The sequence below is a fragment of the Juglans regia genome, chromosome 10 (assembly GCF_001411555.2).
Source record: "Juglans regia cultivar Chandler chromosome 10, Walnut 2.0, whole genome shotgun sequence".
Taxonomy (NCBI): domain Eukaryota; kingdom Viridiplantae; phylum Streptophyta; class Magnoliopsida; order Fagales; family Juglandaceae; genus Juglans; species Juglans regia.
In genome coordinates this window covers 36,429,691-36,454,369 of record NC_049910.1, presented here as the reverse complement: position 1 = coordinate 36,454,369, position 24,679 = coordinate 36,429,691, and the positions used below count along the sequence as shown (strand labels likewise).

General features: G+C 37.1%; 1 protein-coding gene across 1 annotated transcript; it reads right to left on the bottom strand.

Annotated features, from left to right (window-relative positions):
* Positions 1-2,155: 2,155 nt before the first annotated feature.
* On the bottom strand, positions 2,156-10,936 carry LOC108979587 (receptor-like serine/threonine-protein kinase ALE2). The gene is made up of 9 exons (XM_018950291.2): positions 10,382-10,936; positions 10,095-10,178; positions 9,447-9,560; positions 9,187-9,282; positions 5,164-5,532; positions 4,773-5,030; positions 4,060-4,449; positions 3,614-3,854; positions 2,156-3,156 (listed from the first exon to the last, which is right to left on the bottom strand). Exons 1-9 carry the CDS (start codon positions 10,437-10,439, stop codon positions 2,445-2,447), a joined length of 2,322 nt encoding a protein of 773 aa, XP_018805836.1. The 5' UTR covers positions 10,440-10,936; the 3' UTR covers positions 2,156-2,444.
* Between the last annotated feature and the right edge of the window lie 13,743 nt (positions 10,937-24,679).

The window sequence follows — 24,679 nt, the reverse complement described above, 5'->3', positions numbered from 1 at the left end:
TCTCACTGTCTCTAAGTCCTCTGCCATTCCTAAGGAACCTTCCTCCTACATTGAAGCTTCCAAGTTCTCAGAGTGGCGTGTTGCAATGGCCACCGAATTTCGTGCTCTTAATCAAAATCAAACGTGGGATTTAGTCCCTCTCTAGTTCAATCTAAATGTCTTAGGGTCCAAATAGGTACTTAAGACCAAGAGGCATGCTGATGGAACCCTTGAGTGTCGCAAGTCTCGCCTTATGGCCAAGGGTTTCCACCAGCAAGCTAGTCTTAATTATACAAAGACATTTAGTCTCATTGTAAAACCAGTTACCATTCATCTATTAGTCTCAATTGTTGTGACTAATAAGTGGTCCATGCATCAACTTGACATTTAGAACGCCTTCCTACATGGTGACCTGGAGAAGGACGACTACATGAAATAGCCACCTGGATTTGTAAATCCTGACTTTTCTACTCATATTTGTAAATTGCAAAAATCCATCTATGGTTTGAAACAAGCCCCTTGGGCTTAGTTTTTGAAGCTAAGTAATAAAATGTTAGCACTTGGTTTTCATGGTTCAAGATTCAATTCCTCTTTGTTTATTTTCTCTACTATGTCTTATTCAATTTATGTCTTGATCTATATTGATGGCATTGTTGTAATTGGCTCTAACTCCTCTCTCATTATTGATTTTATTACTACCCTTCGGTCATCCTTTCCAGTCAAAGATCTTGGTGCTTTATTTTTTAGGTATTGAGGTTTGTCGTGATTTCAATGGTCTGTTCATATCTCAGACACGTTATATTTCTAATTTATTAATTCATACCAATATGCAAAATTCAAAACCTGTGTCCACCCCTATGTTTGCCTCGATAAAGCTCACTGCACTTGATGGCTCTTCATTTGAGGATCCTCAACTCTATCTAGTATTGTTGGCAGTCTCCAGTATCTTGCATTTACTAGGCCTGATATTTCTTTTGCCGTAAATAAAGTCTGTCAATTCATGCATTGTCCTCATCTTTCTCATCGGCAAGATGTCAATAGGATTCTTTGATATCTTCATCTCACTACTAATTTTGGCCTGCACTTTTCCACTTCTTCTTCTTTTACACTTATTGGCTTCTCTGATACTGATTGAGCTAGCTGCCCTAATGATCGTAAGTCTATAGGAGGATTTTATGTTTACTTCGGGTCTCACCTTATTTCCTGGGATTCTAAGAAGCAGCCTACTATCGAGCAGTCCTCTACTGAGGCTGAATATAAAACTATGGCGAACATTGCATGTGAACTTCTATGGTTACAGTCTTTGTTAAAAGAACTAGGAATTTTTCTTAATGATAAGCCTACCTTGTGGTGTGACAATCTTGGTGCTACATATTTGTCAGTTAATCTTGTTTTACATTCTAGAGCTAAACATATTGATCTTGATTACCATTTTGTGAGGGATCGTGTGGCTGCTAAAGCTCTCCAAGTCTCCTTTGTGTCAAGCAAAGATCAAGTTGTTGACATCCTCACCAAGCCTCTCTCCACAGCTAGATTCTTTTTTTTACACTCAAGCCTCACTATTTTTTCAGTGCCGCTTGATGATTCGCGGAGGGCTGTTAAGGCACACATTTCATCTGCCTCATAACATTGTGCTCAAGAGGATGCTTCTAGAAAAATCAACTCACAAGCAAAACAGAAAGGTGCAGCCGTGACATTGGATGCTGAATAATAGAAAGCATAATGTGCACTGCAATAGAAGACTAGAATGATTTTACATAACCCGAAATATTACTAGATGGCATGTGATTCGGAATTAATGGGTTGCCACCTATTGTGGTCTATACATACTATGAGTCATTGTACAAATGGAGTAGGAAAGTTATGGAAATGAAAACAATTGAAATGAAAAACAGTTGATCGAGTCCTTTTGACAAACACTTTTTGTGCTATCATATTTGCTTGCTTCTTTTAAGAATAAACTAACTAAAGATCACCATGGTACTTGAAAGCGAATTTGCACATTTTCATCTTTTAAAACTGACACATTTATCTATAAAGAATTAGTAATTGAATCTTAAGGTGCAAAGTATTATTTAAATCGTGCTAATTTTTATTAAGATATAAAGTGCAAAACTTTAATAGTTTGAGGGTGCAAATAAAAATTTTATATTCAGAGATTTAGCAGCCAACACCATTTCAGACTTCCAGCCTAACAAATGAAGGTCAAAGCCAAATGGTTTAATAGACGCATCGAATCACATGAATACATTATGGCATATATGATTACACAAAGTGTTCCCAACTTATATCTCCATAACTTGTATCGTTAATGAATAAAAGATTCCCAAAATTAGAAGACAATCTCTCTCCCCTCCCTCCAAGGAGGGAAGCTGCAGAAATCTCAGACACCTAAACTACACCAATCTATTGAAAAACCTCTGATCCTTTGGAACTGTACGATTCAAAACGCTAGAAAGAAAATCTCAAACCCAAAACCCATCATTCGAAACACGCCTCGGAAGCAGTCCCCCATGCTCACTCCTACTTCCTGTGAATCTATAAAAGGCCACCTTACTTCGGACAGTTCTCAAGGGGCCTGATCTGTTCCCGTGCCTTACTGGTAAAGACATCTCATCCCCAGCCAAGCTCGAAGTTGAAAACGGTCTGTTTTCCATTTCATCAAGCGGACCAGAACTGTACTCCATTGTGATGAAGGAAGAGGCATTCCCATAGGTCAGCCGAGGAGTGATACCACCAGCATTCCACCAACTGCTGTCCGAAGGAGCGAGATCACCTTTAAAGTCGGAATCTCGAGCAGAAGATTCCTTTTGACTACAAGCATCCCCGCAAGTCTCACCCGTGTCATTGTATATTAGTTTTAAAGCTTGGACAACTTCACCCATAAAAGGTCTGTTAGTCACCTCTGGGTGAACACACATGGAAGCAATGGCTGCAACTTTAGCCATGTCATCAAAGTCATAACTTCCGGCCAAAGAAGGATCAACCAACTGCTCCAAACCTTCTCTAGAGGTCAGAAGCGGCCGTGCCCAAGTTACCAAATTCTCCTCTCCTGGAGGTTGGGACATGTCCACAGGCTTTCTTCCAGTGAGAAGCTCAAGAAGCACTACCCCATAGCTGTAGACATCGCTTTTGACAAGTAGATGCCCGGTCATTGCATATTCGGGGGCGACATACCTGCAAATCCATAATTTCAAATTTCAACAATGGTTGGAATCGCCAGAGGAAAACGCAGTAGTATGGTTGTGTAAGGCTAACCTTTTTTCTTTTTGGATAATATGAATTTTGTTGAGATACAAAAGGGTGTGGTGTAATTCGTTATGTATGATGCATACGATAAAGCCATCTACTAACAAAAAGAAAGAGCTCTAAAAATTCTAGAAAAAAAAATATGAACTAGTTCAGAGAAAGCGGAAAAGTAAGAACCTGAAAGTGATGAGAAAATTGTGACTAACAGGAACTGCACACTGGTATATTTGAGTGGGGGCGAAGAAATACGAAGGGAAAAAAAGAGGGAGAAATCACATGCTGTCATTAATGATCTACTCAGTATATAGAATGGCAAAACTATTACTCTTTAACAAAGTATGATTACCTACTTTATAAAAAGAAAAAAAAAACATAGTATGATTACCCAAAAGTTCCCATAACCCGAGTAGAAATATGATGACTTCCTTCAGTTGCTTCCCTAGCCAATCCAAAATCCGAAACCTTGGGGGTGAAGTCATCTTCGAGCAAAACATTACTGGCCTTGAAATCTCGGTGTATTACGCGAGGATTAGAATCTTCGTGAAGATAAGCCAATCCTCTTGCTGCTCCAAGAGCAATCTTCAACCGTGCATCCCAGTCGAGTGGTCCCTTTTCCTTGTCAACACCTAAAACACCAACACGTGTAATTTAACAAGTTAATTTGCAACTGATTCATTTTCAAAAATCAGTATCCTCAAAAAGAGGATTGGAATTCAGTATCAATATTGTTAGGTCAGGTGCTTCTGCTCAAAAGTTTTAGTAGCCGTGGTGGTAGTGGCCACACTTATATTTCACACCAAAATAAAGTTAAAGCTAATGCAGAGAATATACCATGCAAATGGGACTCAACGCTGCCATTGCGTACAAGCTCATAGACCAAGCAGCGTGTTGGCCCTTCAATGCATATACCAATCAGTTTCACAAGATTACGGTGATGCAATCGACTTAGCATCTCAACTTCTGCAATAAATTCACGGTCTCCATTTTGATTATCTCTAGTAAGCATTTTAACCGCAACCTCAACTCCATCTTCCATAATCCCAAGGTAAACACGTCCAAATCCTCCTTCACCCAAAACCCTCTTTGAACTGAACTTGTCTGTTGCCTTCTCAAGCTCAGCAAGTGAAAATGTTTTAGCAGAAAGAACACGAGTAGCCATGGTGGACATGAGGGATACTGATGTTGAGCTCGCAATACTACTTGATAATATCGATCCAATACCTAAATTACATGCAGAGGACCAATCACATCACACGCATGAACTATCAAGGACGTATGATATAATTGTGGAATTAAATCATTAACGAAAGATGAAAAGTAAAAATTCAAAGTTCAAGGTATTGTTCCAAGTGAATCGTAATAAACCAAAAATGACTAAACAAAGATATTTATGGCATTTTCTTTACAAAGAATAATTTGCAGGCATATTAAAAAAAGGAGCAACAGCTAAGGAGCCATCCTCAAGCGAAGAGAGGACCAAGATATAAGTGCTGGCATGAAGAGCATCGCTTGCCATAAAGACTTCAAAAGATCAATAAACTCACCAGATCTTTTGTTTGTAGAATATGTAAATGCAGGACCAACAGCACTTGATGGTCTTCCAACCCTCCACTTCAAAAAGACAGAGACTGCTCCAATGAAAACCAATAAGAGCACAAATGCAGACAAAGATATTATGGCAATGGTTTTAATATTCATCCGCTGGCTCTTCTTGACAAAATTAGCAGAGATAGGGAGATCTCCAGCACTTCCAATTGGTTCATTTCCTCCGTAATTCCCATATGGTGGTGAAGAAGGAATTCCTGATGATAATTATTTCAGGCTCAGCCAAAATGCTGATAATAAAATGAAAAGAAGCGCATTTAAAGGAGCTCTTTTTTATTTTATTATTTTTTCCCTTTTGGCTGAAAATTCAAAAGAGTTCAAGGTAGCTACCTGGATAACGAACAAATTCTACTTCATAATTACCAAATAGAGTGCCATTTAGAGGCACTTTCCTGTGCCAAAATCTCTCATACGTCAGTATTGCAGTAGTATTATCAAACTTCTCTCCCAATGGAACCAAGTTGATATCCACAACTGTTCTCCCTTGATTTTGACTATCAGCCGTAGCACCCATTATTTTAACTTGACTTTGTTCCAAATATGTTCCCGTTGCAACTTCAATCTCTAGCTCACTCATTACTGGGAAAACAGCATAAGGAGCTACATCCAATAGAAGTCTGACTTTCATTGGAAACACACAACCACAAGGTGAACCAAAGGGTGTTGCAGTAAGTGGATCTATACAAATTTGATCACAAGCTGCCAATGAATCCATTGTGAAAGATATAAGTAAGAACCCCATGATTAGATGCAGAAAAGGAGGGGAGGTAAGAAAAAGTCAGCAGCATATTGCAGAGAACCTTTAACAAAGTTGTTAGCTTCAAATGAACGACAAGCTTTTTTCTTTGTTGATAAGTAAGAAATTTATTAAAAAACCACATAATTAGGCATAACCCAAGTACACATGAAGAATACAAGAGAAAACACCTAATTACAAACTAAGGCTGAAAAACAGCACAAAAGTCATTGGAAGCTTTTTTTTTTGGATAAGTAGCTATGATTTTTTAAAGAACATACTCCAGAGAACCTTCAACAAGAAGTTAAAATCTATTTTTTAACAAATATTCAAATTTACACATTTTGTTGAGCCATTTTTTATCTTTTACAGTGACGACCCTTGATTTCAACTCCCAAAGACCAATACAAACATGAATAAATCAGATATTGACTCAAAGAGTTAGCACTAAGAAGTCACAATTGGTATTTGCCTCAACAAGAAGCAAAAATCATGGGTTACTTGTCCACCACATCCGCCACACATATTTACGAGATATTGCCAATAATGAGAACTTTGTTCTTACTTTTCTATTGGGTAGGAAGAGAGAACTTTGAAGAGAAATTCAAATTCTCTCCGTACAACTTTTCCCTCCCAAAACACCTTAGCCTCCATCTCCGTCGCCTTCAACCTTCCGTCGCCGCCCCCTTCAACTTTTCATCGTCGTCCCACTGATAGTAACGCCGTCGGCCCTTCTAACCCTAGCCCCCACCCCCGTGACTTTGCCCACACCTCTCTCTCGCACAGACAATAACACCGATACTCACCCATTTCCTCTAGCAAGGCGAGTGTCTTTGCACAGCCGACACAGACAAGATCGTCGGCCCCCGACAACTTCGCCGAGGGTCGTCCGGCGTTGGCAAGTGGCAAAACTTTTTTGCTAGATCTATGTTCCGGCGTTGTATTTCCATCATTCCCTCAGGCGACTGATCAGAGTTTCTAGTACGTCCACCACATAGACAAGTCCAACAACTCCTACAAGGGACTTCCGACGCCCGTTACATCTCCGGCGACTGAGTTCTTGAGTAGTCTGGTTTTTTTTCACCGCACTGATCTGCTTTTTCTGGGTATCATTCCAATGATGAGAAGTTTGATCCGGTGAAAGGTGTTTATACAACTTTGGGAGGGTGTGTATACAATGGGGACTCTTAAACACCTTTTAATAGAATCAAAGGTGTTTATTTTGCCTATGGAGGGTGGAAATTATTGTCGTATCACAGAGAGGGGCAGGAAGGTAACCAAGGAGATGGTGCTCAATCATGCCAGTGCTTGTTGGCTGGCCAGTACAGTGGAAGAATATGTTTTATCGGAGGGAAGGAAATACTTCTTCAAGACATATAGGGAAGGAATCAAAGCTCTATTTGCTCATAGGAGGTCGAATTCTTTTGGGCATTTTTTGGAAGTAACTGACTATGGCGGTGGTAAGGGGGGTCGTGGTCTCTTAGCGATCCCGGAAGGAGTGGAAGGAAAGGGTTGGAAGAGCTTTTCTATGGAGTTAAAACAGAGTTTGGCTAAAGGCTCCAGTCCAAGCACCACATATAAACAAAGAGGTAGAGAAGGGGAAGGAGAGGCAATCCAAGTCGTATGCAGAGGTGGCGGTAGGTGGTGGAGGGAAGAGGGCGGCAGCACATGCAATTCCGAGTCATCCTCTGGCGATTGATCAAAAACACAAAAAGGGAGGCATGGCAGGGCTACTTTTAGCTATCCAATTACCTAAAATGGATAGCTATCCAGGAAAAAATGAGTTGTAGGGATATCTGCATAGTCTAAAAAAAGGAGGTAACGGGCGTGAAGGAGGATTTGAAATTGTTTAGAAATGAGATAAAGTCTTGGATTTTTAAGATAATCAAAGGTTTGGGCCTGGGGTTGGGCCAACGTATGAGGCCTCTAAAAATAGGAAAAAGGAAGGCTGCAGGGTGTAATAGTTTGAGGCCAGACAAAGGGAAGGCCAAACTTGGGTTGGGCCGCTTAAGCCCGAAATGGAGATTGAAGCTCCATTGGCCCGTGTTTGAGAAGGGCTCCACTTCTGGGCCAGTTTCATGGTCCAACGGAAGTCTTGGGCCAGATAAGACCCTTATCTTGAAGCTGATAACCTCCGTCGTCGATCACAACCCCTACACAAGCATTCCTTCATCAGTGACAACAACTCCTACGCAGAAATGCATGTAAGCTTCTACGGAACACTTGGAGGAGGTTTCTGACTTGTCCACAGTCATAATGACAGAGAAGGCAACATGTAGGGTATCTGAGAAGTCCACAACAGGAGTAGAGTCTATAGAAGGCTTGGCGCATGGTGGGAAGACACATATAACAACGATGTTTCCCTTGGCTCTAGTTTCGTCCCATGATCATGGTGTAACACGGACATCTAAAGGGTCCATTGAAGTTGCACACACAAGGTCGCCAGAGGTGAAGGGACTTGCTGCCAACACAGAATCTCCAATGGAGAGTGCCATTGGTGTTGTTGAGGAGGCACAGGATCTGAACAATGTTTTATCGTTGGTACCGTTTGATCTACGTCGGGCACTACATTGGGGGAAGACGTTGTCCCCTTGGTATCTCTTCCTCCATTAAACAATATAGATTAATCATCTTCAGATTGGGTTTTGCAAAAAGTTAATGAGATTCAGCATATTGTGGGAATCTCACATGGAGGATGTGAAGGCCAGTTTAAAGCTCTAATCATTGCGATTGAGGCAAGCCACTCGCGTGATACCAAATCAAGCTTCAAGAAAAGTAGGGAGTTGAAGCGTCTTTTTAGTGCAATCAACTATGATGCTAAGGGTGGTAGCTGAAGTCGAGGGCATAGATGTTGATGTATGTTGGGAAGTCTTTCACATAGAGGATATTTTGGGAGGTGTGATTTATGTTGGGCTATGGGAAACAAGGGGTTGGGGTTGGGGTTGGGGTTGGGGTTGGGATTGGAGAGGAGTGAGTTATTCTATCTCAGGCTTGATGTATGTTGGGTAGTTTTTCGTGGGCTTTTGGGGCAATAGGAGCTCTCTAGTATGGGTTAGAAATTTTCTTGTATACATCCAGTGTACTTGGTTCCTCCTATTGAAATATATATATAATATTTTTACTTATCAAAAAAAAAAAAAACTTTGTTCTTGATCTTTTTTTATTGGCACCGGATATTCAGGAACAAAGTCCTGAGTAATCCCAGGGGTGAATTTTTTTCTTGAACTTGATACTTCTGTTTCTAGCATTAGCGTTCTTTATTGTTACCAAGGCATGGAACCACCAATACACAGTTTAATGCTATTGATCAGGACAGGAAATGCTAAAATAAAACCTCTCCTAGTTATCAAAAACACTCTGTATAATAAAACAATTGAAAGGTCTTTGTTCTTATATTAGGGATTTATTGTCAGGCATAAAAGTGCATAGTACCAAAATTGCAGATTTCTCTACTATCTTTTTGTTAATAACATAAATGCAGAGAGAGTCGAAATCGCGCTAAGGGGACCAATGGTTATTTAAAAAAAAAAAACAACAGAAATGCATATTTCTTCGGTGCAAACCATCGGTCCCTATAGAGGGACCCAATCACAAATCTTGAAGGGGACGGGGCATGCCTTGGTTTCTTGAAGGGGATGGGGCAACTGCATGAGGTCTCCCGTGCTGATGTTGATGATGATAGTGGTGTCTTGGTAAGGGATTATTGCTAGGTCCTGAAATAGAAGAGAGTAAACATCACTGTGTACCTGGGCTATGCCTAATTACTTGGTTTAATAAATTTCTTTTAAACTATCAAAGAAAAAAGAAGAGTAAACACCACAAAACTGTAAGAAATGATGTAACAACATGCTGTTGAAATTATAAGCATGGTAAATACCTTGGTAAAGTGGAGAAGATGCAGGGGTAGTGGAAGCTTCCAAAGGAGGCTTAACCGCCCACCTTTTGGCAGGGTTTGATGGGGAAAATGACACACTCTTCCAAATGGACTTGGCTGCAAACAGTAATTGAACATATGATATGCACGGACAGTTATCAATAGAGGCCGGAAGGAACATATAAAGATAGATGATCAATTTCATCTTCCTCTTTTATCAAATGAAAGCATTGCACTGAGGGGACAAATGATTATTACACTAATCGCGTCCAAGCGCACAAGAGGAGCAGGGTGGGCGAGGGGGGCTACAAATCATTGGATCTACTTTACTAGGGAAAGGTTCAAACGAACATAAAAAGCTTTCAGTAATACTTTCTTGAGAGATGTATACAAAAATGAGATATGCAAAGAATTCAGCTAATAAACAGGTAAGCAAGAATTCACAGTAATTCTTTGGTTATATCAGGATAAGCATACCACTACAGGTTTTGTCGGGATAGGTCAAGACTCGAGAGCCTCAAATACAAAATTGATTCATTCAGGGCAACGCATTATTCAGGCTATAGACTTGGAATAAGAAACACTTTTTATGTAAAATTTGAAAAAAAAAATCATTTGTCTCCATCGAATTATAACAATCTGCACCCTTACCATTTTCAGCTAAGATTTCTCTTGTAGATAATGCCCGGTTTGGAAGAAGAGAAGGAGACAAGTAGATTTGCAACAATGAATGCCCTGAAATACAAAGTGAACAACGCTCGTCTTCAATTTGTTCAATAATTCAGATTATTCAATTTGTTCCACATCAACCGAAAAGGAAAAAAGAAAAGACAACACCAAAAATGTCGCATTCACAACTTACTGTTTTTCCCAGCAAAAGACATAGACCATAAGCTGTAAACCCAAAAGGCAGTAAAAACATAAATAAATAACAATACCCGAGCAAGAGAGAAACAAGTTCAGCAGAGGAAGGAGGAGCAGAATCAGAGCCGGCATTTTCTCTGGGCGAACCAAAACCCACAAAGACCATCGTCAGTAACCAAAAAGTTCGAACTCGGTGGACTCGCCGGAGACTCTCCACGGATTCCTAGGTTTGAGGTGAAGCAATCGGCGGCGGAGAATCTCTCCATGGCATCCGGAGGTCGAGAAGAGAGACCGCATTGCTAAGAGCTTATGGAGAGCGCGCAATGAGGCATGAGCTGCTCAGAAAAAACCCTAAGAGAGAGAAACGGAAAGCATTATAAAGATGAGGAGGGAGGAGAAGGCAATGCGCGTAGGTCAGCTTGTAGATCCATGAAATGCCGTAGAAGATCTAGCAAAAGAACACCCGATGCATACATATAGTACAGTGTATGTATACAAACATGTATATATATCTCTAGAGCCAGAGAAAGATCCTGAAGAAAGTAGGAAGAAACCGAGAGAGAGAGAGAGAGAGAGAGAGAGAGAGGTGTGTGTGTGAAGATGATAGTGGTGGTGGTGGGGGGGAGATTAATTGCTGGGAGTGTGACGCTCCAGAAGATGATGGCTGTCAGGTTCACTCGCGACCATTTTGCGTGTTTTAACACATTTCCGAAACGACAAGCCAGGGGCTTCGGGCCGTCGGTCCACCTCATTTCTTTTTTTGTTTTTTCTTTTTCATGAAAATGTCTCATTTTGTTTTTATGTTAATTTTAAATTATAAAATCTGATGATGTCCTACAATTCTGACCTTTAGATTTTTAAGTTGTGTTTGGATATTGAATTGAGTTGAGTTAAGTTGAATTAAAATGATTAAATATTATTTTTTAATATTATTATTATTTAAAAATTTTTAAAAATTAAATTATTTATTATATTTTATATTGAGATTTAAAAAAATAATAATGATGAGTTGAGATTAATTTTTTTTTTTTTATTAAAGAGTTAGGATCACCTGTCTACTAGTGACCCCTCCCCAATTTTATTAATAATCCTCACTTGTGACGGAGGAAAACCGTGATTATAAAAACAAGTATTCGGGATACAAACGAAAACCCAGAATACGAAAAACACCAAGCCAGAAAAAAAACTAACATAACCAAGGAAACAAACAAAAAACAACAGACACCCGAAACTAACTAAAACGCAAAGACGACAATCCGGAGTAGTCCATGCGGATAAAACTACGCAACGCACGGGGGGTCTCCAGTAATTGAGAGACAGCTAAATCTTTACCAGAAGCCCCATGTTTAGCTAACCAATCTGCAACTTTATTTCCCTCACGAAAAACATGATGGAGCGAGCAGGTCATGGAGGTCATAATGTCCATAATTTCCTCCCAGAAATCCTCTAGGTACCACACCCCACATCTATTGCTCCTCCACCAAGAAATAACAGTCATAGAGTCAAGTTCGATATGCACATAATTTAGAGATAAAGATTTACAAAGCTGGAGTCCATGAAGAAGAGCTAAAAGTTCTGCCCGATTATTAGAACATGTACCAATGAAGGAGGAAAAAGCATGAATTAGCTTTCCATGATTATTTCTAATGATCCCACCTATATCCGAGGCACTAGGGTTACCCAAACTACTGTCATCTGTGTTAAGCTTGACCCATTCCGTCGAAGGATGTTGCCAAGTGATAATTTTGCAACGCCAATTTGGGGTAAGAACGGACTGGATATGCAAACTTTCCAATACCTGCAAATCAAAACTAGAAATATGAGAACTAGCATACATATCACGATAGATAAGGCTAATCCACCGACGAACAGAGTGAATAATTTCGGAGACAGATTCAAAGCGACCCTCCATACGCGCCAAACAGCGCCTCCGCCAGATTCTCCAGGTGATAATCATCAGGAGAATTCCCACAATAATGCCAACTTGAGACGCAAGAGTCGCGCGATGAAACCACATCTTCACTGTGTCTTTCCAATTTCAGCCTATTGGGATCCCAATATAAGCCCCAAAATAGCGCCAAATATTATTAGCAATATCACCTGCAGAAAGAACATGATTTTGATCCTCAAATTGACCATTAGCACAACAATCACAACGAGAGATAATAGGGATGCCAATACATCGAAGATGATGATCAACACTAAGGGCCATATACCAAGCTTTCCACATAAGAGAAGACGAAGATATTTTAAGAGGGAGACTCTTATGCCAAATCCAAGAGTGCCCCTCAATAGTATCACCTCTAATGCAGACACAATCCCAAGCCGACTTAGTGGAAAACAAACCATTATCATTTTTGGTCCAAATCAGAACATCCAAACCCGGCTTAGCCTTGCAAATATCCTCTAAAATACCATCAAATTGATCCGGCCCCACTAACTGACGAATAAAATCCACATCCCAATCATTATTTTATTTGCAGTCCTTCACTTGAAGATTGGGATGCCCCACTATATTAATATCATTACTTAAAGGACCTCTGTCTCTCCATTTATCATACCAGAAAAAAACATTATCATCCTTAAGATGCCATTTAGAATTTTCCAAGATCAAAGGGAGGGATTTAACAATCATTTTCCAGAACCTAGTATCCTTAGTAGGATCAACCAGGACCCAAGGTTTAATACCCACATACTTACTCTTAAAAAAATTAGCCCATAAAGAATTACCTTGAATAAGATTCCAAGCAAATCTGGCATGAAGGGCTTTCTGCATATCATCGAGGTTTCTAAAAGCCAAACCGCCTTCCTCCACGAGACGGCAAATAGAATTCCAGGTCACCCATTTTTTCTTACCTTTGCCATTCTCCTCCCCCCAAAAGAAAGTACTCATCATCCGATGAATAGTTTTAATAGTAGATTGAGGGACCTGAAGGACAGCAAAAAGATGAAGAGCCATACTAGAAAGAACGTGACGAAGTAAGATAAGACGGCCACCCGTCGAAAGGAATCTCATCTTCCACCCCGAAATTTTCTTTTGAATATTAGCAAGCATATCTTCAAGATGTACCTGTTTGAGACGACCCAAAATAATAGGCACTCCAAGGTATTTGAAAGGGAAAGATCCTTATGAAAATCCAGACTTCCATAATAATAAGCTTTTACGAGCTAGAGAGATTTTTTGGGAGCAGAAAATGGCAGATTTAGAGTGATTGATACACTGACCCGACCAACTCTCATATTTATGAAGCACAGATAAAATCTCCCTTATGGCTTGAGAGCTACCACTAGGAAAAATCACTACATCATCAGCGTACATAAGATGAGAAATTCTGGGCGTACCTCGAGCCTGGGAGAATTGACCAAATTTTTGAGCTTCCACACTTTGCTTGATCAATCTAGAGAGAATTTCTTGAAGAATAATAAAGAGATAAGGAGAAAGAGGATCACCCTGACATAAACCTCGGCCAGCTTGAAAGAAACCTTTAATAGTGTCATTCATCATAATAGAATACCAAGGGGTCGAGATGCATGTTCTGATAAGATCACAAAAATTAGAGGAAAAACCAAAACAGCGAAGAAACAGCCAATCCACACGATCATAGACTTTAGCCATGTCCAATTTAATCATGATATTACCACCATGGGTCTTTTTATTAATGGAGTGGATCATTTCCTGCGTGATACTAATATTTTCAAAGATACTTCTCCCTGGAATGAAAGCGCCTTGTTCCCACAAAATCATTCTTGAGAGGAGCCATGTCAGACGATTAACAATGATTTTGGAGCATATTTTATAAAGCACCGAACAAAAGCTGATTGGCCTAAATTTATCAAAACCAGAAGGAGTATCAACCTTTGGAATTAAGACCATAAAGGATGCAGTGAAAAATCTTGGGAGATGTTTAGAATTAAAAAAATTAGAAACGGCTTCCAAGACATCCTCTTTCACGATATCCCAACAACTTTTGAAAAAGCCCGAGCTAAAACCATCAGGTCCCGGGGAGCTGTTAGAAGGAATAGAAGACAGAGCAGAAAATACTTCATTCATAGAAGGCACCACACACAACATCGAGTTGTCAGAACCAGAAATAATAGGAGAGATAAGAGTCAATAAATCAGGTAACAATCTGGTCTGTGTGCCCTGCAAAAAAGAAGAAAAGAAATCTACAACTCCCTGATGAATACTCTCCAGCGAATTAAAAACCATGTCATTCGATGATCTCATGTACACCACTTTTTTACGCCGTTTATTAGCAAGGCAGGCATGAAAAAATTTAGTGTTACGGTCACCCTCCATATGCCATTTTAACTTAGACATTTGAGCCAATCTAGTATCTTCACGACGGAGCCAATTATCCAATTCCGCGGAGGCAGCCATAAGATCCCGCTCCGTAGATTCATCCCAATTTTGCTGAATTTTCTTTTCAATCTCCTCAATTTGCTGCTCAAGAGAATTAATATGCATATTAGGATGACCGAAAATCTGTTTATTCCATTCACGCAAGGCGACCTTAGTGTTCTTCAATTTAAAAGCCAATTTTGTGAGCCCATGGCCATCAAAAGTAGCGGACCAAGCCTGCTGAATGCACAACAAGAATTGAGGATAATCCATCCACATTTATTGAAAACGAAAAGGCGAAGGGCCATAAGAAGAATGGTTCATCTTGAACTCAATAACTATGGGAGAATGATCAGAAGTGGTTCTTGGCAAGTAAGAACAAACCGCATTCGAAAAATAAGAGAGCAAAGAGAAATCCATAAGAACTCGATCAAGCTTCGCCCAAGACTGAGCAAGACTCGACTGCCCATTACACCAAGAAAAAATTATGCCCTTAGACTTCATCTCAACCAATCCACCTTGGTGGATCCAATCATTGAAGTCCGCCATCGCCGCATTTGATCTAGGAGATCCACCCCTTCTCTTCGAATTATTCTGAATAATATTAAAATCCCCAGCAAAGAGACAAGGCGCCAACCCCATAGCCTGAGAGCTAAGATCCTTCCACATAATTTTTCTATCATACATACTACACTTAGCATAGATGATAGTACATAAAAACTGAAATGACCCTGTGTTAACCCGAAGAGAGACAAACTGCAAGTTAGACCTCACCACTTGAATATCAAGAGAATTGGCCCAAAAAATCCAGATTTTACCGCCAACATCCACATTTGAAATAAAGGAATCAAAATGTAGATAATGTTGCAACCGGATAGCTTTGTCCACGTTTTCGAAGCCTTAATCATTTTTTACCTTAATTGATTTTATTTTAACGAAAAAGTTCAAGTACATATTATATTTATCATTATTTCTTCTATCATTTGTAGTTGTATTAATTTTGTCAAATTATATCATTTTTATAATATATATTTTAAATTCTTTCTAAATTATTTAATTTTGAAAATTATTATTTTATTATCATTTTAATTAATTTACAAATTATCAAAAATTTATAAGTAATGTTATTAGTGGTCATCTTAATCATTGTCATTTTATCGTCTCCACATCAAAGGGTAATTATAATTTTTAGTTGCATTTTAGATTTTATATTATATAATATATTATTTATATGTCATTACTCTTATAAAATACATGCCCGTTTGGTAGTTCTCGTCTGTTCTACAGTCTACTTCTCTGTATGCCCGTTTGGTAGTCCATCCATTCCTACGTCATCTTACTAAATTTTTATATAAAATATAATAATTAATTTAATTTTTTAAAATAATAATAATTTAATAACATTCTATTCGACTTTGATCGTCGCAATCAACTGTATTCTATACAAAGTTACACTGTTACAGACTATACCTTCGAAGCTACCCTCCCTGTTGTTCAGATGAACCACCGTTTACTCACCAACCCATCAAATTCCAGCAAAGCTTCTCTGTTGGTCAGTCTCGCTATCGCTCTACATTTCTTGTTCTTAATTTAACAACAAGTAGCCGTCTTTTGTGCTCTGTAGAAATCATTTTTTCTCAATTTATACGCTTGAATCTCTTCTTACTTACTTTCCCTCTTTGCTCATATAAGCTTTTGTGGGTTTGAATATTTTCTGTTTCTTTGTAAAGGTTTTCGGATTCTGGGCTTTCTTGCTGAGTTTTTTCATTGGCTTTTTGCTATATGTATATATAGGTACTGTGTCGTTGGTGCTTTTGGTACAACGGACTTTTGGATTGTTGGAGTCTAGAAGTTCTATATCATCAATAGGAATATTAAGTTACCTCTGTTTAGTTTTGTTACTTCGTTCAATCATAATTTTGAGGTTTTGGGTTATGACAAATCCTGGACATGTTCCAATCCTCAGCATTTAATTCAAATTCCAGTTATGGATAATTGGCTTCTTATTTGTTCTACCTCTTTCAATATCTATATATTTAGCTATTTTGGGCATTTCGGACTCTTGGGGAATTGGAGGCCCTTGTGCTAAGCTTTTCCTAGAAAATTAGGTATCAATCTTCACCGGGGTATTACTTCTGTTGGGTTTCTCTTAAACCAGCCAATTCATGTCGGGTGAAAGAAATGAGAGTTTTTTTATTACAAAAGGCGAGAAAGTTCACCTAAACGTCATAGAACCTGCGACAACCCCATTTTAATGGAGAATTCGTTGACAATGCTTGGCTTGAGAAGCCTAACAAGGAGGCACGAGTTTGTAAGAGTCGTAATTCAATGCTTACATCCCTAGTTTGTAAGAGTCGTATCGGAGAGTCCATGATTCAAAGTGTCAAATAAATCCCTAGATTTTGAGATGCTCGAATCACAGATACTCGGTGGGAACTAGGATGGTTGCATTGATACCCTTAATGCAATTTTGGATCTGATGGATGAGACAAGAGCTTTTGGCTTTGTTTATTGTATTCAAACAGTGCTTACTGGAGTGCTTGAATTACGGGGATGATGCAATGGCTTTGGCTGTTTTACGAAAAGAGGTTTCTGCATTAAGTTTGGGCAAAGATGAGGTTCTCAACCTTGCTCAGAGTAGCTTTTCTTTCAAGGATATGGAGTTCGGTAATAGATGATGATATCGTTTGTGAATTGCAAAAGAAGTTGTCAGAGTTGGAAAAATTACTTCCTTGCGAATAATGCTGCCTGAAAGAAGGCTGGAACATCTGGTTGAAACTGTTGTTCGGTCCAAATTGATTCGTGTATGCACAAAAATAGGTAGATGTAGTTTCACTTTATGAGTACCATTGCTGTTGTAGGGATCAGATCCCCACTAAGACTGTTCAGGTGCTTCGCTGCCAATCATAGTTTCATGATGTTCTTTGTTTTTCACCCCTAGTATATTTTGAGACACGTTTAAATTCATGGGAAAATTCTGTGCAATTAATCTTCTTGGCAGTAGCTCTATAGAAATATAATCATAATGATCGTTCCGTACACTCTTTTAAACCATAGTCATATGTATCACTTGAATTAAATCTGTTTTTTATAAGTAATAGTTCTTCATCAATAAGCACAAAACAAGTACACTGGAAGTATACAAAAGAGACACGTATCTAAGAAGATAAAAATACAAAAAAGTCATGTATATTTAGCCCATTAAGTCTTAGAGACAGTCCAAGATAAAAGAGTATTGATAAAATCTGTTTTGAGCTCCTCCAATGCCCTTTCATGATCCTCGAAGATTTTACCATTTATTTCCTTCCAAATGCACCAAACGAGGCAATTAGGAACCGTCCTCTACACAGTTGCAATCTGCTGAATGGAAAGTTTGACTTGACTAGCAAGCGCCTTAAGGCAAGGTATATCAACCAGTCGTCTAAAACTTGACAAAGATAAAACCTTTCAACCCTTTTGTGAATAAGATTATTCTAAGGTAGCTGTAGGATGTTTAATGGGATTAGTTTTCATGATCTTCTATCATTCATTTCTAGCTCCTAACTTGTAACCAAGTGTTCTCTTTTGTATACTTCCTTTGTACTTGGGCTACGTCTATTTGCTTGTACTAATTAAATTTGTTTTTACTCAAAGGAAAAGGTAGCTGTAGGATGTCATTTATCACAAATTCCTGTCTCCTAATCACATCCCTGCAAGATGATGATAACGCAAGTCTTCTTGAAGATTCTTTCTCTCGATGATTGAGTAAATAATATAGTAGATGCTTGTGAATATAGTTCTGGATGCATATTGGATATTGTTCCAAATAAGGATCTCAAATTCTGTCTAGCATAGCCTTTGTATTGACTCAATCTATTGAATGTTAAACATTATTTTTCATAGTTTCTTAAAGTTAGACTTAGATGGTATTTTTGGTTTTGTGAAACAGAAGCAGTAAAAAGGACGGGAAAATGTGATAATCTCTGTTCATTCTTATTTGGAAATGCAAATGATGCCAGCGTGAATATTAACAATGCAGTTTCTGAATACTATGGTATTTTGTTAATCTTGGATTGAGGACACAACCTATAAGTGGAGAACAGATTCACTTGTTCTTACCAATTTTCAGTATCACAATGAGGTGTAAAGGATCCTGGGCAACAATTTTACATCCAGACTATAGGATTCTCTTGACCTTCAGGTTGTCTTGTCGTTTTGTGTTCTATAAGCATGCTGGCACAATTTTTCTTGTAAGCTTAGCTGGTGTTGATATTTCAAATTTTTGGTGAAATGTTGGGGTTGATATTGCCCTGTCAGTTAGAGGCAATTTATGTAGATATTTATTTATTTATTTGATAGGTAATCAAAGATATTGTATTCATAGAAATAGGCAAGACCCAGGTACACAGGAAATAAACATGAAAAATGCCTAGCTAGAGGTTACAATAGAAAGAAGAAGATCACGGATATTTATTATGCGGACAACTTTTATTTTCTTATAGAATGATATTGTTCAATCGCAAAAGCACTAAGATTAAACATGATATCATCCTTTGATTGTTAACAGTTTTAATATTGTAAAATTTGTAGGTGACATTTGTTTGCCATTGATGCAGATTATGACAGACCAAAAGAATTAATGAAGTGCTCTTACTTCTAAAAGTAATTTCATTTCATCATCTGAATTAAGAATAATGCTACATACAATCGTGGAGTGTGCAAGCGTCGTGCAATCGCTTTGAAAAAGAGTGGGGTCCACTATTAATTTTTTTTTTTTCATGTGAATCCCGTATTTATTTATTTTTTTCAAAATGATTGCGCGGCGCTTGCACATTCATGACTGTAATTATTATTTTTCTTTTTCTTTTTCTTTTTTTATGTTTGGTTCATTTTCAAACACGATAAAATTTTATTGTAATGCTCCACCGGTCAGGAATTCGAATTATTTCCTTGTCATCCATTGATGTATTTATTTCAGTAGGTCTCCTTTTGTTTCGAGTTTTAATTTCCTTGTTCCTACGTACCCTGCTCGTGAGACCCCAATTTTCATGACTTTATGTTCCTCTTAGGAACTGCTGATACAGTACTCACCTTTCCATTAATATTTTCAGTGCATGGTAGAAAAGTTATTTGTTTTATAGCATTGAGAGAGATGTCTCCTAGCTAGGACGAAGCATTTGCAGAAAAGGCAGTTGAGAGAAGCTTCAAAGCCTGGGTGTAATGCGTGTCAAAAAATATACTTGCATGGTTGAGAGAGATCGCCGAGAGAGGAGATGAAGATCAAGAAAATGATCTGGAAAAATACTACTGTAGTATGTTGGTTCTGTACAAAACAATGCTTTATACAGACAATAGTGAAACTAAAATATTCTAGGCCTCGTTTGGTTAGGCAATTTAGATAAGATGAGATGAGATGATATGATATGAGATGTTTTGTTGAAAGTTAAATAAAATATTGTTATACTATAAATTTTTAATATTATTTTTATTTTAAAATTTAAAAAAATTGAATTATTTATTATATTTTATGTAGAAATTTAAAAAAATTATAATAATTATATAAGATGAGATGAGATGGTTTGAGTTTGTGTAACCAAACCAGCCATAATACTCCCTAAAACTAATTAGTTAGCCTTAAACCCCAAACTGAACAAACTTGATCTACATGGGTGGGATTATATATATATATATACATATATATATATATATATATGCATGCATGTATGGATGGATGGGATCAACACGTCAATTGTAGGCCCGAGACTCAAGTTTTGATAAATTTTAAATAGATAAATCTTGTACAATTCTTTTATATTTAAAATTTGTACTTAAACATTGGTCAGTTTTGCAATATAAAGTAGTACCAAAGTTTGGGGACTTAAGGCCATGCATGGTGCTTCCCTTGTAAATTGTCAGCAGGTCAGACTTGGAATCGGACTGTCAACTGGCCTTAGCCCTCACGTTAATTTTTACTGGGTTGATGAGTGGACTAGGAGACCCGTTAAAGGAAAATTTGTTCACAAGTTTTATGAGAGAACGTATGCCTAGACTTAATTTTGGCATTGCCATTGAGGATACGAGTAATGTTATATATAGTTATAGAGTACGTATACATCGTATAGTCATTTTAAAAAAAAATAAGATTTACTGTTAAAAATTTAATTTAATTTTTTTATGTGGATCTTATATTTATTTATATTTTTTAAATGATTGCACGATATTTACGCACTCATTATGTCAACTATCAATTTTCTAAAGAATAGTATTGCTTTGACGTATTTGATCGCATAAAGAATAAAGAATAGCATGCGATGAGATGGTGAAAGTATAAAATTGCAGAAATATTTCTCAGTCAAAAATGCTTTATGGTTCGTAGGAAATACGATCAGAAAATTATTACACTAGTTTGGAAGTTTCTGGTCAGTTTTTAGGTATAAGTTTCAAAGTAAGTAACTGGATCGATCGAGGAGCTGTCTGTCTGTCTGTCTGTCTCATAATCAACCAATACTGTGCTAACTAAACCCACCCAATTTGCAGATAATGAAATCAATATATATACTTTAAAGTGGATTGATCGGCCATGCAATGCGCGCAAGTTGCGGAGAAAAGCTGAGTCAGTACTCGACTTTTTGTGGATAATTTAAACACATTTCTATGATATTGATGGCCATATATATATATATACGTACGCAAAAGACTGCCGCCAAGATTAGTGACGACGGCAACGCTTAAAACATTAATATATTATTAGACTAAACTTAATTCCTGGATTGGATCATGATAATAATAATAATAATAATAATAATATTGCAAACTATAGGTACTTCAAATATGAATTTTGATTGGAAACGGCGCCGTATCAACAACTTCATCAGTAGTACGTACTAGGAGTTTGATACAATCAACAACACCACTGTATCTATATATATATATATATATATGTATATGTTCAGTACTTCTAAATTACTTGGCAGGACATTCATGAGTTTTTCAAATGAGTAATGTTACATATAGTCGTGAAATCTGTAAATACTGTGTAATCATTTTGAAAAAGAATGAGGTACACTCATAAAAAATTAATTTCTTTTCATGTGGGTCTTATATTTATTTATTTTTTTCAAAGTGACTGCACGGTGCTTGCACACTCACGACTGCAAGTATCATTTATCTTTCCAAACTACTTTTTTATTGCATTAGTACGTACAAGACACTAAGCTATATACGTTTAAATGTTGAATTGGTTTGAATTGACTTGTGAATAATAATATTTTGTAAGTTGCATAGACCAGATGGATTTAATTTTTTTAGGTTGAGATTGATTTAACTTTGTAGATTAAAATATATTAAATAAGTTGAGATGAATTTAATTTTTTTATAATAAATTAAAAAAATAGTAACCCCATCAATAATTAGTTTGAGATGAGTTGAGATGAATAGTTTAATAACTAAACACAACGAGACAGCTAGCAAACGGCCTTCCTCACGTGCATATGTGTAATATATGTAGTATAATGTATATGCTAGTTTCACCAATATTATCTGAGATAATAAGATGACCAATATGATCAGCTAGCTCCTTGGAATTATGATCATATAATATAAAACAGTTCCTCGATCGATCGCCGCCGCCTGCAAAACGCTTTTGTTGGTAACAATTAATCGATCATCGTACGTCTACTTAAGAAATATTGAAACATTCGATGTCCATGCATTCATGGGATAAAACACTATGAACTAGAAAACAGCACCATCTAATTTATATTAATGGACACACCATATATACACACACACATATATATATATATATGTACGTATATCATGTATATATCACGAAACTCATTAATATCTCTATTATCTCAGCTGCTTAGTATCATGATCATGTTGATCTTAATTAGGTGGACATGATCATATCAACACCATGAGTACTCAAGTTTACGTATATGTGATCTGTACTTGGTTCTCTTTCATCAGTTCTACTTGTATATATCATTAGAAGAAAACTTTTTATTTGTAGACAGTTATTTTTTATAAAAGTGATTATATATTTTTTATTTTTATTTTTATCGTAAATAATTATTTTCGTCACAAATAATCTGTCATAATTATTACTCATTTTGCTTATAGTATAGATATATAGATATATATATATATATATGCATGGCCCCATTTCCATGTTCTATTCTGAGAAAAAACAGTAGTATGATAGATGTAAAACTAATAAGCAGGAAAGGGTGCAGATCCATTTCCCAATTTATTCAGGTCTCTGTGTTTGATGAACCAGAAATAAAGTAGGGCGGCTAGAGTACGTGCTGTTCTTTTCATTGAATATTTGCACCTACTCTCTGTCATGTATTAAATATTTTTCACTCCTCTTAAAAATAAAAAATAAAAAACTTAATTCAAATTGAAAAAAACTTAGTTAAATATCCTGATCCATGTTTATTACTGATTATTATATAATTACTTTCCAAAGATCAGCATATAATTATAAGATCACTGATATCAGAAGTTATTGGAGGAGTACTGCAGGCCTGAGGGTGGCGCGTGAAATAAACGCTCTTAGGATTAGCATTTATTTTCTGCCTTGGCTAATTCAGTTGAATAAGGTTTGAAGAAGAAGAAGAAGATCAGAACGGCCAGAAATCATTATAATTAAAAAGGACGCGTACGTTTGGAGACAAACCAAACTCAATCGGATGAACGTCAGCATGCATTATATACTGAGCCATCCACTCCAACCGCATCACATGATTACAGAACAGACATCCATCCATCCATCCATCCAGCTACTCATACAAAAACAAATATAATCGGGACCCTCGACAGCCTCAAAATTCACATCGATCGAAAATTACGTACGAACTAAGGATTGATCTCATATCTGTACAAACCAGCTTTATTAACAAATCGAGAAAACCCTGATCATCGATCTCTAAGCCACCACATGATCATGCTATATTAATATTACTTTTTTCCATCGACATTTCCACAGTTTTGATCCACAGCCATTCCACACCCTACGTACGTTTTGACGTTATATATATGTTGTTTGGTACCCGTAATCACATTAATATTGCATGTTTGTGTTTATATATATATATGTATCGATATATTAATTATTTATCAATCTTTTGATCTAGGTACCATATTGGTGACCTAATTATGCTAACCCTAGCTACAATTTAAGATTCATCTATTGAGAACTTGAGACCTTTCAGAAAAAAAAATATATATATATATATTAAAAACATGAAAACATGAGAATGATATATATATATATATATATATATATATAAGTACCTGATCATCTAAAAACAGATATATTGAAAACATGAGAATTATGATCCCTTGTCATGTTGGGATCAATAAAAAGCTCAGAAATTATGCAGCTTTGATAGAGCTGATCCTGTGAAGAGAACTTTATATATGCAGATCACTGCAGAAGCTGTGTTTTCTTTTTTTTGGTTAAAAATACATGATGTCATAAAATCTGAGAAAAGCAACCTTAAATGTAAGTGAAATGAATCTGCAAGGATTCAAATATGGAAATCATCATGGAACGGACGTCATTAATTACCAAATTAACACACAAGCAATATATATATAATTAATGATTTTGCATGCCGGAAAAAAAAATGCTGTAAGCCTTGAAGGTAAGGTTGTCGAAGCTTAATTCTTTTTTTTTTTTTTTTCTTTTTAACCAAACGGGGTTTAGAGAAGTTAAAACGCTTGCGCGCTCCGATAAAAACAACAAAGAGGTGTCTAAATCATTCCCTACAAATGAAGGTACTCTTTAATTTGTTCAGCTGCGTTGACCAGTCAAGGGAACATTAAATGCTTTATTTAAACACGTAAAGTAGATTAGTATGAATGTGGACATGATGTATTGACTAATTGCATGTGTTCACATAACTTTGACTAAAGACATATCACTACACAGAAGGGGAAAAAAAAAATAAGATCTAAAAAACAGACAGAAAGACATAAACATAAACTGTTTTTTTTTTTCTTTTCAAAGAATAATATGTTGATGAATAGATGAGAAGGTAAA

Bases quoted from the DNA above. Each gene is read 5' to 3' on its own strand.
- LOC108979587 (XM_018950291.2), bottom strand. From the start codon at position 10,439: ATGCCGGCTCTGATTCTGCTCCTCCTTCCTCTGCTGAACTTGTTTCTC. The intron at 10,179-10,381 runs GTATTGTTATTT...TTTGTATTTCAG, and splicing joins CTTGTTTCTCTCTTGCTCGG to GGCATTCATTGTTGCAAATC. The intron at 5,031-5,163 runs GTAGCTACCTTG...AATTATCATCAG, and splicing joins AGAATTTGTTCGTTATCCAG to GAATTCCTTCTTCACCACCA.